General features: G+C 42.8%; 1 protein-coding gene across 7 annotated transcripts in view; it reads right to left on the reverse strand.

Moving 5' to 3' along the window:
* Positions 1-1,342: 1,342 nt before the first annotated feature.
* LOC310785326 (focal adhesion kinase 1-like) overlaps positions 1,343-16,104 on the reverse strand; it is a gene marked incomplete at its 5' end in the record, with an annotated part of 62,626 nt that continues 47,864 nt past the window's right edge. For 4 of the 7 annotated variants that reach the window (XM_083646352.1, XM_083646354.1, XM_083646350.1 and 1 more), the window contains 9 exons: positions 1,343-3,334; positions 3,447-3,532; positions 4,381-4,461; positions 6,090-6,245; positions 9,437-9,540; positions 9,777-9,816; positions 10,834-10,896; positions 13,675-13,779; positions 15,112-15,210. In XM_083646352.1, coding sequence (XP_083502478.1) covers positions 3,208-3,334; positions 3,447-3,532; positions 4,381-4,461; positions 6,090-6,245; positions 9,437-9,540; positions 9,777-9,816; positions 10,834-10,896; positions 13,675-13,779; positions 15,112-15,210 — 861 coding nt within the window. In that variant the 3' untranslated portion in view covers positions 1,343-3,207. Of the gene's footprint in view, positions 3,335-3,446; positions 3,533-4,380; positions 4,462-6,089; positions 6,246-7,522; positions 7,532-9,436; positions 9,541-9,776; positions 9,817-10,833; positions 10,897-13,674; positions 13,780-15,111; positions 15,211-16,104 lie in introns of all 7 variants that reach the window. The other 3 variants (XM_083646355.1, XM_083646353.1, XM_083646356.1) reach the window with 2 other exon arrangements.

A 16,104-nucleotide genomic window follows, 5' to 3' on the forward strand; every position in this document is an offset into this window, starting at 1 on the left:
CTTTTTTTTCTTCTTTTTTTAAGTATGTTTATTCAGTTTTAAGTTATCAGAGGGGCAAACAGTCAGTGTTGAATGGGATAACACATAATATGCCCTCTGTCCCCAGTCACCCACAACACAACACACACAATCTCCACAAAAATAACAACAGCAAAACATAAAATCAAACAAACAAAACCAAACAAAAACAAACACACAGAGCATCTACAGCAGGCAGAAGGTTAACACTGTAAAAAAAAAAAAAAGTCCTAAACATAAATGTCAGTCCATGCCAGTCCACAGAGACCACTCCGAAGGGCCCGGGCCCTATCCTACATTTGAGTATCTCTAATGATTAGTGACTGAGACAAGGCATGGAATGGACTATTGGATTGAATATATATATAAGAATAGATATAGATTATTATAGAAGAAAAACAAATGAAAATTAAAGTTAATTTAAAAAAATAAATTATAATTTTTTGCCCATTGCATTGTTTTTCAGGGCGTGTAATTTAAATTAAATGATCAGATAACTCATATCTTTTAACCTCAGAACAGGGCAGGTACCAACACCAAAGGGAAAACTCTCACCAGTCTCACCACACAGTCCAGCACATCACAAGATCTGTTAAGCTCAGGGAATCAGAAAAGCAGTCCACTTGAACCTTTTAAAAAGGCAGCAGATAGCGTTGAGAGTGCCCTTAATCTTTATACATTCACAGAACCCACACCTACTGTTTTTTCTTCTGGGTGGTGGTGACGCACATTAACGAAGTAACTCAGGCGTTCCCAGGCCAGCGTGGAGATCTCTCCACCTAGCCCTCGGTCTGCCCCTATTACAGCCATATCAGATTAGTCCTCTTAACCATATCTTTTGTTAACCCTTATCTTTAAATTTTGTTTTTCTTATATAATAATCAATATATATTCTTATATAATAAATTGTATTCATTCTGATTTCCTTCATCTTTAATTTGAGTTAAATTCAATTTCTTTGAATGTATAAAGATTAAGGGCGATTTCAATGCTATCTGCCGCCTCATTTACAGTTTGATAAGTCCATATCTGTCGAAATGGGAAAAATAAATGTGGTAATGGGAGGGTGCATATTATTGGAGTGAAACCGGGCTCAAATGAGTATGATAGCTTGGAAAGCTATTGAACAGGCAGTGTGTATAGCCTCTAACACACACACACATACTGTACACAGTGGAATATAGTCATATAGGCTATACGTAGGTAGGGGATGTGGAGGATAGAAAGAGAAAAAAGATTTGTAGAGAGACAGACAGGACAGTCGAGAGGGGCGAGACGCTCAAAAAACAAGACGACAACTAGGAGTGTTTAATAATAACAGTGTTTTTTATTTGCTTTCTTTAGGAACTGTACATGTGACTCCTTCCTGAGAATACTGCTCACCTTGAAGAGAGGGAACAGTGGACTAGAGAGAGAGAATCAGAGGGATGAGAGGAAGGGAGAGATGGTGAGAAGGAGGAAGAGCGGGTGGTGGAGAGGATGAGAGAATGAAAAAAGAAAAAGATGGAGAATAAAGGAGGATGATAACTAGGGTTGAGAGAGGTAGAAAGATGGGGGGGGGGGGGGAGAGATTTATAGCAATACAATGAGAATTATGTTAGAGATCAATTTTGAACCAACACTGGGACCTTGACCCTTTTTGGGGGGTCCCAGTCCATGGTTTAAGAAACCACAATTTAATGTGTCCTGGATATAATATAATGTGTCCTGGATATAATATCACCGGTGGATTTTCAAATTGAGCTGAAAATCCACTTCCTGGATTGACTAACTGAAGTTTGACTGCAGCTCTGTCATATGGTTTAGTAAAATCTGTGTGAGGAGACACGATATAAGAAACCAATCTGGATGGATGCAACGACACATTTGGCTTCTATATACAAAAGCAAAAAATTAAATAATGTATGGCATTTTTTGAGGAAATATTTCTGTCAAAAATGACAGTTAATGCTCTTAAAATTCAGATCATTCGGCACAGGAGAGCACATCATTAGTATCTCCACGGTAACTAAGATATCACCCTCTTTATAGACCCCCCCCCTTTTCTCCTCCCCTCTATCCTCCCTTCTTCAGTAACAATTCATGTCTCAGAAAAGTGTTAAAAATATAGCTTCTTTGTATATTCACTATGTCATTAACTTAATTAAAAGTGGCCTGTGGCATAAAAAAACATCATACAGAGGTTTAGTGTTTTCATCAAAATTCAGCTTTTCACTTTCATGCCAGCTCCTGATGCCTGAGATAGATAGATAGATATAGATAGATGAATAGATAGGTAGGTAGATAGATTATCCTTTGGCTTCATGCCAGATGATGAAGAAAGAAAGAAAACAAGAACTTACGACATTTATGAGCATGTACTGTATGAATCAATAATTGTCGCCCATACAATTTTGAAGCAAGAGCAATGACGGTGTGAAACACAGGAAGACAGAAGAACAAAGAGATAAAAGCAGAGAGGGACATGGAGTCAAGGCTGAAAATAGTAATAATAATAATAATAATAATTAATAATGATATACAAGCGCGTTTTAAGCATCGTTACGATCGATCATCTTCATTATCCTCCTCGTCCTGGCTCTTCAGTTCCAGTTGTTGCATCCCACGTTATGTGGAGATTGTGTTTGACACGTGTTCATGTGGCAGGTTTTGGTGCGTCCGTTCACCAAAATATCTTTGCAATTGTTCAAGTGAGCCATGAAACAGAAACCAGCGTCCCAATGAGGCCACGGGCCAAAACTGAACCAGAATTCTTGCTGCACCCCTCTGAAACTCTGGTTAGATTTGCTTTCCTCAATGATTAAAAATGAGTAATACATGATTTTAAAAACTTGTCCTTGAAGAAACGTGATGGGAGAGAAGAGCATTTCTCTGGATACAAAACCAAACAAGATGGCAGAAGTACAAAACAATGTGATCTCAACCAAACATGGCCGTCACCAGAGAGAAGAAAAGTAAAGGAAGAGTTTATGAACAAATGTCTGTCGGAGGGAGGAGGAGAGACCAATGACAGGCGTTGCTGCTTTAGTCTATCCATCGATCAGTTTATCTGCAGAGCCATTCATCCACCTCTCTCCGTGATTGGCCGAGAGCCTCTACACCCTCCATGTCCCCCTTTGTCTTCCTCCCTCCGGATTGGCTGCGGCTGAATCTCCCGGCCCCTCCCCCTGGCCTGACTGGAGTCCTGGGCTAGTGTGGGCGGGTGTGGGCGATCATCTTGAGCCGTGATTGGTCAATGACGTCCAACAGGTTCTTGGCGTCGACAGCGAGGGCGTGAGCTGCCGTCAGCATCTGTTTCTTGTAGTCGTGTTGTAAACTGTACAACATACAGACAACAGTTATTGCATATTTAATGTGACATAAAAACTAAAGCACTACCTCTATCCAACTCTCATCATCAGTATAACACGTAGTGTATTTGCCCTTACCTTGTCATGACATACTGTTGGGCTAGTTTCATCTTCCCTATCAACTCCGCCAGGTCTGAATTCAACAACTTCTGGGCCATCTCAATCTGTGACAGAGATGAAATGACAATCTCATACTATGTGATGTAACAATTTCCAAACTAGCATAATTAAACCTATCTTCTCCATCAGTTCGGGAAGTGGTGAATTTAATGTCTGTGCCATTACAATCTGTTAAAGAACCCAACAGCTTTTCTCCCCAATTGTACTTGGCCAATTCCCCCTGCTGTCCCAGTCATTGCTCAGCTCACCCCTTCTGCTGATCTGGGGAGAGTTGTGGACTAGCACATGCTTCCTCTGATACATGTGCAGTTGCCAGCCGCTTCTTTTCACCTGACAGTGAGGAGTTTCACTGGTAGGATGTAGCGCGTGGGAGGATCACGCTATTTCCCATAGCTCCCCTCCCCCCCGAACAGGCGCCCGGACCGACCAGAGGAGGCGCTAGAGCAGCGACCACGCACCGGCTTCCAAACCACAGATACGGCCAATAGACCATTTTCACGGGGCCATTTTTATTTCGAGAAGGCAGGGTGCAAGCAAAACAGTAATGAGGGTCTCCAACTTCCAATCATAGAAGTTGGAGACCACTAATTAGGTAAAATGAGTAATCCTTTGTTTAACCTGCCTTTTCGACACAAAATGGCCCCCGTGAAAAGGGTCTATTGTGTCTGTAGTAATGTCTGACCAAGCTGTAAGTACTGCTGCTGGGAATTGAACCTGGTCAGGTATATTTAACTGTTTACTATTAATAGTCCTGGAGAGGTTTAGGTCGTCCACAATAAAACTATGCACTCATGGTACTTCGGACAAGAGATATGTATGATATTTTGTGTGTGTGTGTGTGTGTGTGTGTGTGTGTGTGTTTACCTCTCTGTGATATTGTGTGTGTGTTTACCTCTCTGTGTGTGCTGGCCGGCAGCACAGGAATTGTCTCATCCACTGTCGCAAGCAGAGTCCTCAGTGCCAGACCCACCTCCTACCCCCCCCCCCCCCACACACACACACACACACACACACACACACAAACCAACAAAACATTAGAATACACATTATGAAAGACATGCCATTTATGAATGAGTCTTCAATAAACAACCACTTTGAAATCTGTTTTATAAACCATGTTTAACCTTTGTCAGGATACTCCAAAATGAGGGAAATGTATTTATGTTACACACTGACACCTACTCATGACAGCCTAATGTATTTATGTTACACACTGACACTCTGACACCTACTCATGACAGCCTAATGTATTTATGTTACACACTGACACTCTGACACCTACTCATGACAGCCTAATGTATTTATGTTACACACTGACACTCTGACACCTACTCATGACAGCCTAATGTATTTATGTTACACACTGACACTCTGACACCTACTCATGACAGCCTAATGTATTTATGTTACACACTGACACTCTGACACCTACTCATGACAGCCTAATGTATTTATGTTACACACTGACACTCTGACACTACTCATGACAGCCTAATGTATTTATGTTACACACTGACACTCTGACACTACTCATGACAGCCTAATGTATTTATGTTACACACTGACACTCTGACACCTACTCATGACAGCCTAATGTATTTATGTTACACACTGACACTCTGACACTACTCATGACAGCCTAATGTATTTATGTTACACACTGACACTCTGACACTACTCATGACAGCCTAATGTATTTATGTTACACACTGACACTCTGACACCTACTCATGACACACTGACACTCTGACACCTACTCATGACACACTGACACTCTGACACCTACTCATGACACACTGACACTCTGACACCTACTCATGACACACTGACACTCTGACACCTACTCATGACACACTGACACTCTGACACTACTCATGACAGCCTAAAGTGAGAAACATGCTTCAACGTCAGCCTCAACTTGGGACCTACATACGTGTACGTCAGCTTGAGTAATTGTGTGATTTCACTATGATTTCAATGACTAGAAGTTAGTCCAAGGAGAGAATGTAGTGCATATACGTTGTCATAGCTTTCACTCTCCTGTTATCTCCCTATCTACATTATAGTATACTTATATTGATGTAATTCATGTAAATTGACTGCCTATTTAACGCCTATTTCACTCAGTCTGTAAATTTAATGTAAATTCAACCTAAATTCATATTTATTATCGACGGAACACTCCTCCACTCATGTTGTATATATATTTACTCGATTTGATTGCACTTGCAACGTTGTGATTGTCTTTAGTTAGCTTTCCTACTTTTTATCTCTGTATATTGATCTGAGCGCTACGCTGCATACAGACACTAAGACAAATTCCTCGTATGCAACTTGCACACTGTGTCAAAAAAAGTGATTCTGATTCTGATCTTCCACTGTTCACGTCAGCTGCAGCGACCCGACGGTGCCTCACAATTTCGGGGAGCTGCTAACTCTATGACGCCCCCAGTACAAATTTGGCTTTAGTGTATGTTTCTCACATTGTCAGGAGTTTCACTTACAAAATATTTTTCTTGTCAAAATAATCCTGTTTTGCACATTGAGGTGTTCTTCTGTTCTTTAACTCTATGCCTTATTGTCAGAGTGTCGGAGTCCTACCTTGACCATGGGGACGTACTCCTCTGGGGCTGCAGGCTGAATCCTGCCAGACATCTCAATCACAGCTTTGACTAATCCCGTCACATTCTCATACACCTTGTCGTTAGAACGATCCAGATTGGCGGTGGGAGGTGGGCTGATCTCCTGGGGCTGCAGCTGGACCAATGAGGAGGGGACGACCATCAGATTGAGCCAATGAGAGTCAGAAACTTCCCAACTAAATGTTTAGTCAATCTATCATTATCCAAAGAGGCTTGTTAGAAATCATTGTTGTGTTACCGTTATTATTTATTTATTATTGAATCAAGGATGGTTACAGATTTAACCTTTAACAAATAAAATGGATGCACTAAAATTGATTAAAAAAAAACAGTCTTGAATAGGTGACTGTAGTTACACAGACACAACACTGGGTGGCAGTATCTAACAACACAATTATCAGGCACAGGGGAGGAAAACCACACACACACACACACACACACACACACACACGTCCTGATCTCATACAGTAAGTGACTCTTGTCCTTGTGATAGTCACAACTGTCTATGTGCATTTCTAGTATGACTGACGAGTGTGTTGAGTTAGTACAATGTTAAAATGTGATGGCAAGAGCCGATTTAACAGATAGGGTGAGTGGTGTAGTGACAGACTCAAATTTAAATCAGCTCAATTCGCACAACTGGCCAGTGGATTCAACCTTTTTTTAATGGTGTGTGTGTGTAAAGCTATAGTTAAAAGCTATGGTTATAAAGCACTCCTGCTTTAACAGAACGCTACGAAAAGGACTCAATGTAAAGCTCAATTTAACGTGGCTCCTCGAAACAGAATTCACTTTAGTTGTATTCAGGTGGGCATAAAAGTCTCCCCCAAAGCTACAAACAAGACAGGAGCTGCTCCACTGTCTACAATCACAGGAACCGTATAAAATGATTAAAATTTTTGGGTGGATGTTGCTCCTATAACAAGTTAATGATGTGAGACTAATGCTAAATAACTAAATCTCTTTCTAAAGATGAAGTGGCAGACACACAGAGATAATTCTACGATGCCTACTTGCCATTGAATGGATACCTTGACTTACTGAATGTTAGTCTCATTTTTCTTTACCATGCATTTGCCATTTTTCCTGTAAAAAGGTTTTGCCATTTTTCCTCTAGCTACCCTGAAAACATCTCCTGTTAGCATTACCCATTGAAACTAATGGCTACCATGAACCTGAAGCCAGCTCATTAGCTTGTGACAAGCAGTTAGCCATTGTTTTGAAATGGTAATAATGCTAGCAAACAGCATTTTGTCTTGTATGTTGTCGTGACAAGTCTCTGGCAAAGAAAACTGACAGACTAACATTCAGGATGTTAGAGAGTGTTAGTGATGGGAACTAACAACTGACTACTATCTCTACAATGATAATAACACACACAGATCAGCTTACCCTCCACGGCTATGGGGGGGCGAAGGGGTGTGGGAGTGGGGTGGGCGTGATGAGGAATAAGTGAGGGGGGGGGGGTTTGAGTGAAGAGGGCACAAAGAGAGGGAGTGTTGGATGATGGGGTGATGGTGGTGAGGTGAAGGGAGGAGTGTCAGAGTAAAAGGATAGAGGAGGATAAGGGTAGGGAAGGGGAGAAAAGTGAAGAAAGTGTTAAGGGGAAGGTAACAGGGTGGATGGGTGGATGGATGGTCATGGCAGGGGGAAGGGGGTGTGCGGGGGGAGAGAAGAGGGAGAGCAAATTAGGCCAAAGCCAACCACAGGCAAGGTATGACACGGCAGAGTGTGTGACAGCATGACACAGAGCGTGTGACAGCATGACACAGAGTGTGTGACAGCATCATGACACAGTGTGTGACAGCATGACACAGAGTGTGTGACAGCATGACACAGAGTGTGTGACATCATGACACAGAGTGTGTGACAGCATGACACAGAGTGTGTGACAGCATGACACAGAGTGTGTGACAGCATGACACAGAGTGTGTGACATCATGACACAGAGTGTGTGACATCATGACACAGAGTGTGTGACATCATGACACAGAGTGTGTGACATCATGACACAGAGTGTGTGACAGCATGACACAGAGTGTGTGACATCATGACACAGAGTGTGTGACAGCATCATGACACAGAGTGTGTGACATCATGACACAGAGTGTGTGACAGCATCATGACACAGAGTGTGTGACAGCATGACACAGAGTGTGTGACAGCATCATGACACAGAGTGTGTGACAGCATGACACAGAGTGTGTGACATCATGACACAGAGTGTGTGACAGCATGACACAGAGTGTGTGACATCATGACACAGAGTGTGTGACAGCATCATGACACAGAGTGTGTGACAGCATGACACAGAGTGTGTGACATCATGACACAGAGTGTGTGACAGCATGACACAGAGTGTGTGACATCATGACACAGAGTGTGTGACAGCATCATGACACAGAGTGTGTGACAGCATGACACAGAGTGTGTGACAGCATCATGACACAGAGTGTGTGACAGCATCATGACACAGAGTGTGTGACATCATGACACAGAGTGTGTGACATCATGACACAGAGTGTGTGACATCATGACACAGAGTGTGTGACAGCATGACACAGAGTGTGTGACAGCATGACACAGAGTGTGTGACATCATGACACAGAGTGTGTGACATCATGACACAGAGTGTGTGACAGCATCATGACACAGAGTGTGTGACAGCATCATGACACAGAGTGTGTGACAGCATCATGACACAGAGTGTGTGACAGCATGACACAGAGTGTGTGACAGCATGACACAGAGTGTGTGACATCATGACACAGAGTGTGACAGCATGACACAGAGTGTGTGACAGCATGACACAGAGTGTGTGACAGCATGACACAGAGTGTGTGACAGCATGACACAGAGTGTGTGACAGCATGACACAGAGTGTGTGACAGCATCATGACACAGAGTGTGTGACAGCATGACACAGAGTGTGTGACAGCATGACACAGAGTGTGTGACATCATGACACAGAGTGTGACAGCATGACACAGAGTGTGTGACAGCATGACACAGAGTGTGTGACAGCATGACACAGAGTGTGTGACAGCATGACACAGAGTGTGTGACAGCATGACACAGAGTGTGTGACAGCATGCAACCCATTCAGCACAGTGCAAAACAGTTTTGACAGCAATTAAAAATCCATGACATGCTGTTGTAGGAATGTCCAAACCAAGCATGCAAAACAAAACAGCCTTCATGTGAAGGAGACTGGCACAATGAAGGAAGTATCTTTGTGTGTGTGTGTGTGTGTGTGTGTGTGTGTGTGTGTGTGTGTGTGCGCGCGTGCGTGCGTGCGTATAGTACCTTGACCCCTTCGTTGTAGCTGTCCACAGGGCTGAGACTGGCCAGGTTGCCTAGGTGACAAGGGGCTCCTGGGCGGGGGGGCTTCTTAGGGGGGGCCACATGTTCTGGAGAGAGAGAGAGAATGTTTAGTATAAAGTATCCTCTAGCACGGTAAGTATAATATTATGCTAAATATGAAGCATGGAAGCATAAAGTCAGAAACGCATCGTGGTCAAGCTAAAAACAAGGCGGCTGTTTTTCTTGGTTCCATCCTGAGAAGTTGACATTTTGGAGATAGAGGGTTTTCACCTGACAGCGACGATATGCTAGTCTGGAGTAATGCCACTATGCTAGCTCTCACCTGGTTTCCCTACAGGCTGATAGATATGTTGGCTTCCACCCTGTGGAGACAAGACACGCAGCAGGTTAATGAAATCACAATGGTAGGAAACTATAACCATGTAACCAAAATATTATCCTGTTAATTAAATTGCTGTTGAATTATTGTATTATATAATATATTATAATATTATCCTGAGAATTATTATATTAGCCCTCTATAACCACGAAATGAATGAAAGATGAAACTAAATTCTTCACGTAAGATTTCATGACAATATTCCTGAATATAAGATCAAATACTTAGGAATTTACAGTTGAAATTGTGTATAGACCTTATTCGATTGACGTCACTCACGTACGGGCACGCCCACTGCCACCATGTTGTTGACATAGCGCAGCCGCTTCAAGTGACAGCCTATGTAAGAGCAGCGTTTATAGGAAGCTATCCGCCGTTAGCGTTACCTGTATCGTTCCAATTGTGTTCGGATGGTGACCTGCGTTATACATGGCTGTAGTAATGACAGCAATAAAGTCCCCGTGGTTTGTTTCTATCTCTACCGTCCACAGACATGAAGGGAGCAAGATGGAGGATACGTCAGCAGCACAGGAGATGTGTGGATAGTTAGGAGAGACAGGTGAAACTTTCTGTCTGTCTGTCTGCCTCTCCCTCTCTCTCTCTGTCTGTCTGTCTGTCTGTCTGCCTCTCCCTCTCTCTGTCCGTCTGTCTCTCCCTCTCTCTGTCCATCTGTCTGCCTCTCCCTCTCTCTGTCTGTCTGTCTGCCTCTCCCTCTCTCTGTCCATCTGTCTGCCTCTCCCTCTCTCTGTCTGTCTGTCTGCCTCTCTCTGTCTGTTTGTCTGTCTGCCTCTTCCTCTGTCTGTCTGTCTGCCTCTCCCTCTCTCTGTCTGTCTGTCTGTCTGTCTGTCTGCCTCTTCCTCTCTCTGTCTGTCTGCCTCTCTCTGTCTCTGTCTGTCTGCCTCTCCCTCTCTCTGTCTGTCTGTCTGTCTCTCCCTCTATCTGTCTGTCTGTCTGTTTGTCACACACACACACACACACACACACACACACACACACAGACCGGTGTTTGTAGCGCTCCGTCCTCTCTGTCAATGCTTCCTCTGCTGTTTCTTGGCTCCGCCTTCTACAGAGAGGCAAAGAGACACACAGAGAGAATCTTCAGGGAAAGTCCAAAAATAAAAAAAAACTAACAACATACTTCTCAACTATTTCTCTTAGCATAGGTTGATCCATGTAGTCCTGAACGTCAGCAAATGCATCCACCGCTACTGCTAAATGAGCAGAGATCAAAGGGCCACTGCAACATATTGCATAACTTGTAAAAAAATAATCTTTCTCACCCTACTTTGCTTTAAGGTGAATGAGGACTTTGCAATAAATAAAAAATAAATGAATGAATACCACAATAAATACAATTATATAATAATAATAATAATACATGTTGTGATCACCCCTTTGATTCATTTAGGTTTTTACTAAGGTCATGCTAAAGAACTCTATGACTGTCACATGAAAAACAAACACAGAACAGGGTTTATCCTGCAGGAGTTTGTCTGTCCTCAGTAGGTTAGAGAAATAGAGACTTATGCAAAGAAACAAAGAAACAATTTCATTCACCAGCCGCAGGCCAACTTTGAACCAGACACAGCAGAATGGTTCTGCAGAGACAGACAGGGTTCTGCAGAGACAGACAGCAGAATGGTTCTGCAGAGACAGACAGCAGAATGGTTCTGCAGAGACAGACAGGCAGCAGCCTTTCACGATAGCTTTGTTTCTTCAAGGTCCACAATATCAATCACAATGTTTTTATTAATGCTGGAACGCATTATTATTATTATACGTTATCCATCTACACTGCTGTATCAATAAGGACAGTAGCAGTCATTCACCAACACATTCCTGTTCACATGAAGATAACATCGTGAGAGTCGAACGATGGCATTCAATCCTCCAAAGAGCAATAACATTACAAGACAGTGTCCACATCCACACCACCAACACTAAGCACAACTCCTACTGCTGCTAACTAGCTAGTTACAATTCATTTCTCTGCCTTCTGTCTCTCTCTCTCTCTCTCTCTCTCTCTCTCTCTCTCTCTCTCTCTCTCTCTCTCTCTCTCTCTCTCTCTCTCACACACAGTTTTTCGGTACCGTTTTGGTGAAGCAGGCCTTGAAGAGATGCATCCTGGGAGAGTAAAGCTCGAAGAAGACGGGAGGAGGAAAGGAGAGAGTGAAGGCCATCGAAAGGAAAGCGGAGAGGGAGGAAAGAGAGAGAGAGAGAGAGAGAGAGAGAGAGAGAGGGGGGAGCGAGGGAAAACTTCAGCCAGAGAGAGACTCAAAATGAGAGAGAACGACAGACAGAGAGGCTGATTAAACAAGAGAGAAAATCAGAGAGAGAGACGACAACTGAGAACAACTCCGAATGAGAGAGAACTAGGAAGACAGGAGAGAGATGGACGAAGAAAGAGAAAAATTTAGTCCGAAAATCCCTGAGAGGGAGAAGTTTTTCCAAAGAGCCACACAGACAGAATCACTCTCCGGTCGTCTCTCTCTCCCTCTCTCTCTCTCTCTCTCTCTCTCTGTCTGTTCCTCCCTCCCACTCTTTCCATTTCTCTCTCTATCTCCCTCTGCTCTGCTCTCCTCCCTCTCTCTCTCTCTCTCTCTCTCGTTCCACCCTCTCTGTTACTCTTGCCAATCCCACTTCCTTTCTCCCTCCTCCTCTCTTCCACTCTCATTCTTCCTCCCAAACTTCCATCTCTCTTTCTCTCTCTCTTTCCCCTGTCTGTCATTTTCCTGTTCCTCCTCGTCTCTCTCAAAACAAACACTGCTTGTATATTTGACCAGTAGCACAAAGGGAAAGACTGAAGGAATAGATTCTTCTCCCATTGCTTCTGCCATTCTGTATTCTGACACACATTCATTAGAACCACCTTCTGAACACAGTCATTGCATAAGACAAGCCTCATTTGTTTCAAGGCTTAAATGTCTTTCTTCTATAAAGTGTCTCTTCTCTTCCTCTTCCTCGCCCCTTCATGACTGAAGCGGAGTTAAAGGGATAAATCAATAAGATACAACAGCTTTCACCTGGAGACCCCTGCTCAGTCTATTTCATGGAGAGAGACTCCTGCTCAGTCTATTTCATGGAGAGAGACTCCTGCTCAGTCTATTTCATGGAGAGAGACTCCTGCTCAGTCTATTTCATGGAGAGAGACTCCTGCTCAGTCTATTTCATGGAGAGAGACTCCTGCTCAGTCTATTTCATGGAGAGAGACTCCTGCTCAGTCTATTTCATGGAGAGAGACTCCTGCTCAGTCTATTTCATGGAGAGAGCATGAAAAAACGTCTGGATAAGGAATTGCAGGCTCTGTTTATGAACAATTAGACTAGGGATGCACCGATGTGAAAATGTTGGCCGCTACCGATAACCGATATTAACATTGCTGTTTTGGCCGATAACTGATATTTATCGATGTCCATATGATCAGTATAAAAACACATTTCTATGATAATCAAATTTTGTACATACTGAAAAACACATGTAAACACTGAATTTGAAAAAGTTATGCATTTCCTTATTTCCAAAACATTTGGAAAAGCCCAGAAAATCATAGATTTACCGCATTGTTTCCTCTAATTGTGGAATTTTGATACCGATAACTGATATTAACATACAGTAGCAACATCAGACCGATGCCGATATGTAAAAAAATTACTAACATCGGCCGATACCGATATTATTATAGATATTATAGATTGCCGATATATCGCGCATCCCTAAATTAGACTATCAGAGTCCATTCAAAAAGCCAAAGCAAGGACAAGATAGTAGTGGAACCATCGGGAGAAGTGGAAAATTGTTGGCAGGTATGGTGTGTGTGTGTGTGTGTGTGTGTGTGTGTTACCATGAAGCTCTCCTCCTGCTCCAGCCATCGTTGGTCGTCCTCCATCTGTTGCTGCTGCATCATCAGCCTCTCCTCCATCAGAGCGTGGCCCACACATCCAGTGTCCTGTGGGGAGACACATGCTCGCTCACAAATGGATTCTTCCCTTCTTGAACTCTTTGCACACTTTGCTGTGCCACAAAGTGATCTCTTTCTAAATGTTTCTATTTGGGACATTTCTTCTGTCTGCACAGCAGCAAAGCAGGGAAAGTAGATTCAGGATGGCAACTTGATCCTCTCAGTCATCTGTATTGGCCCGCACAGTGATGGTTGTGATGGTGCCTGGATGAAGGAGCTCTGGAGCGCATACGCTAGCTAGGCCAATAAAGATGATTTGTAGGGATCAAGTTTCCCCGTTTGCTATTAGCTTTAGTTTCCTGGACCGAGCACTCAAGCTGTGTTCACACCGAGATATTTATTTTTCTCTCTGTCGCTCGATTCAACCCTTTGGAATCGCTCTGTCGCTGTGTTTAAATCGCTCGTCAACAGGCACAATAATTGACGGACATCTGGGGGCTATAACGTTATGCAATGTCATGATATTTGTCCACTACGAGCCACCGTAGTTGTTTACAAGCTAAGCCTATCAGCGTGCTCCTAACGCGAGCTCTATACCGGTAGTACAGACTTCACTTCATGTCAGCTGTCAGCCTGTCAATCAGCTGTCAATGCGGTTTGTTGCCACACAATAAACCAGCGGTTTGTTCCAAGCCAGTGTGATCCTTGACTCACTCTCACACGGCAGCCAATCAGCGTTGAACAGCGAGCGACTGATGCCAGCGTAATTTCGCTCGAGTTGGGATATTTCATCTCGGGCGACGAGCGAATTTTCTCCCTATCGCTCGGACGCCCAGCGATTTTTCTCCTGGGCGAATATACGCTCAATCGCTCGTTTGCATTGACTTTGTATGTAAACTCGATGCCAGCGAACAACTTTAATAGGTCGGTAGCTTCAGTGGTCTATTTTTTCTACTGTTCAATTCAGATTGAGTTCAATTCACATGAAAAGATTTACTTAAATTTTTTAATTTAAGAGATTTACTATGTGAACGTGTGCATTTTAGACTTGGAGCATTCACCCAATTTGGGTTAAACTTGCCACACACACAAACATTTTCAACATTTTATATCATGTGTTAAATGGTGTATTTAGGGGTTTTGAACCATTTTCTCGCTAACAAAGATGAGTACAGGTTTGCTGGAATGCAGATTCATGGGACTTAGTGGATGGATTTGAGGGTGTAAGGTGAAATCTCACCAGAAGAAATTCAAGAGAATATTGTGGATTATGTGGTTCACTAATGGATGGCATTTGAGTGCAGCTGCTGAGATTCCAAAATATATATAAAATCCATCCTCTCACCATCTCATAGGAAAATATAATGTGGGTTTTGGCACCTCCATGTTAGGGCTCCACAGTGCGGTGTGTTCAGGTCTGTGCTGGTTCCAGGACTCAAGAGGTGGGTAGCTTCCCCCAACTCCTCCATGGGCTGATGGCTGTTGGAAGGCAGAGAGAGGGAGAAGGAGAAAATACAAATATTGAGAATGAGAAGAAGAATAAACAATGCTATAAATCCCCTTGTATTTCTGCATGAATTTGTCCAACATGTACTTTGAGTAATTTGCTATGAATGAGTAAACTAAGAAGAATGAATTGCAAATGAGTGAATAAATCAATTGATTAATCCAGGATTCCTACTGTAGTCTGTTATGTGGAATACAATTCCAGCTTTCCACTTAGTAAGGGTTTCCTGCTTTCTGGTTTGTTTCGGTTGTTTTTCAGTTCAGAACAGTGCAATAAATACAGTTTTGCATATTTCTGTAAAATTGCCGCTCTCAATCACTTCTGCATTCATGAATGATTTCAGTTCAAAAGTCCAAAATTGATGCAGAGTGCAAACTCCAAATAGACACATGAATAGATTGCTGTATTGTCCTAATTGGAGAATTAAGCAAACATAAACAACAACACTAATTCCACTAAAACTAATTCCACTAATTTCTCTATGAATAATAATGATGATGATGATAATGATAATGACGATGATGATGATAATAATAATAATCCATAATTTTGCTCAAGACCTCACTGAATCTTTGAAAACTCCTCTCCATGCCACCAAAATACATAGCTGTTGTCATTTTTGATATGATCAGAGTTGACTGAAATAAGTGTTGAAACTCTAGTCCTCAAGTCCCTATAAGGAGAGAGAGAGAGAGAGAGAGAGAGAGAGATAGAGAAAGAGGCTTATAAGGGCTAGAGATTGGGCTAGAACTGTGTGTGTGTGTGTGTGTGTGTGTGTGTGTGTGTGTGTGTGTGTGTGTGTGTGTGTGTGTGTGTGTGTGTGTGTGTGTGTGTGTGTGTGAGAGAGAGAGAGAGAGGGAGAGTTT

Source organism: Poromitra crassiceps, assembly GCF_964638095.1.
Source record: "Poromitra crassiceps genome assembly, chromosome: 11".
Lineage (NCBI taxonomy): Eukaryota > Metazoa > Chordata > Actinopteri > Beryciformes > Melamphaidae > Poromitra > Poromitra crassiceps.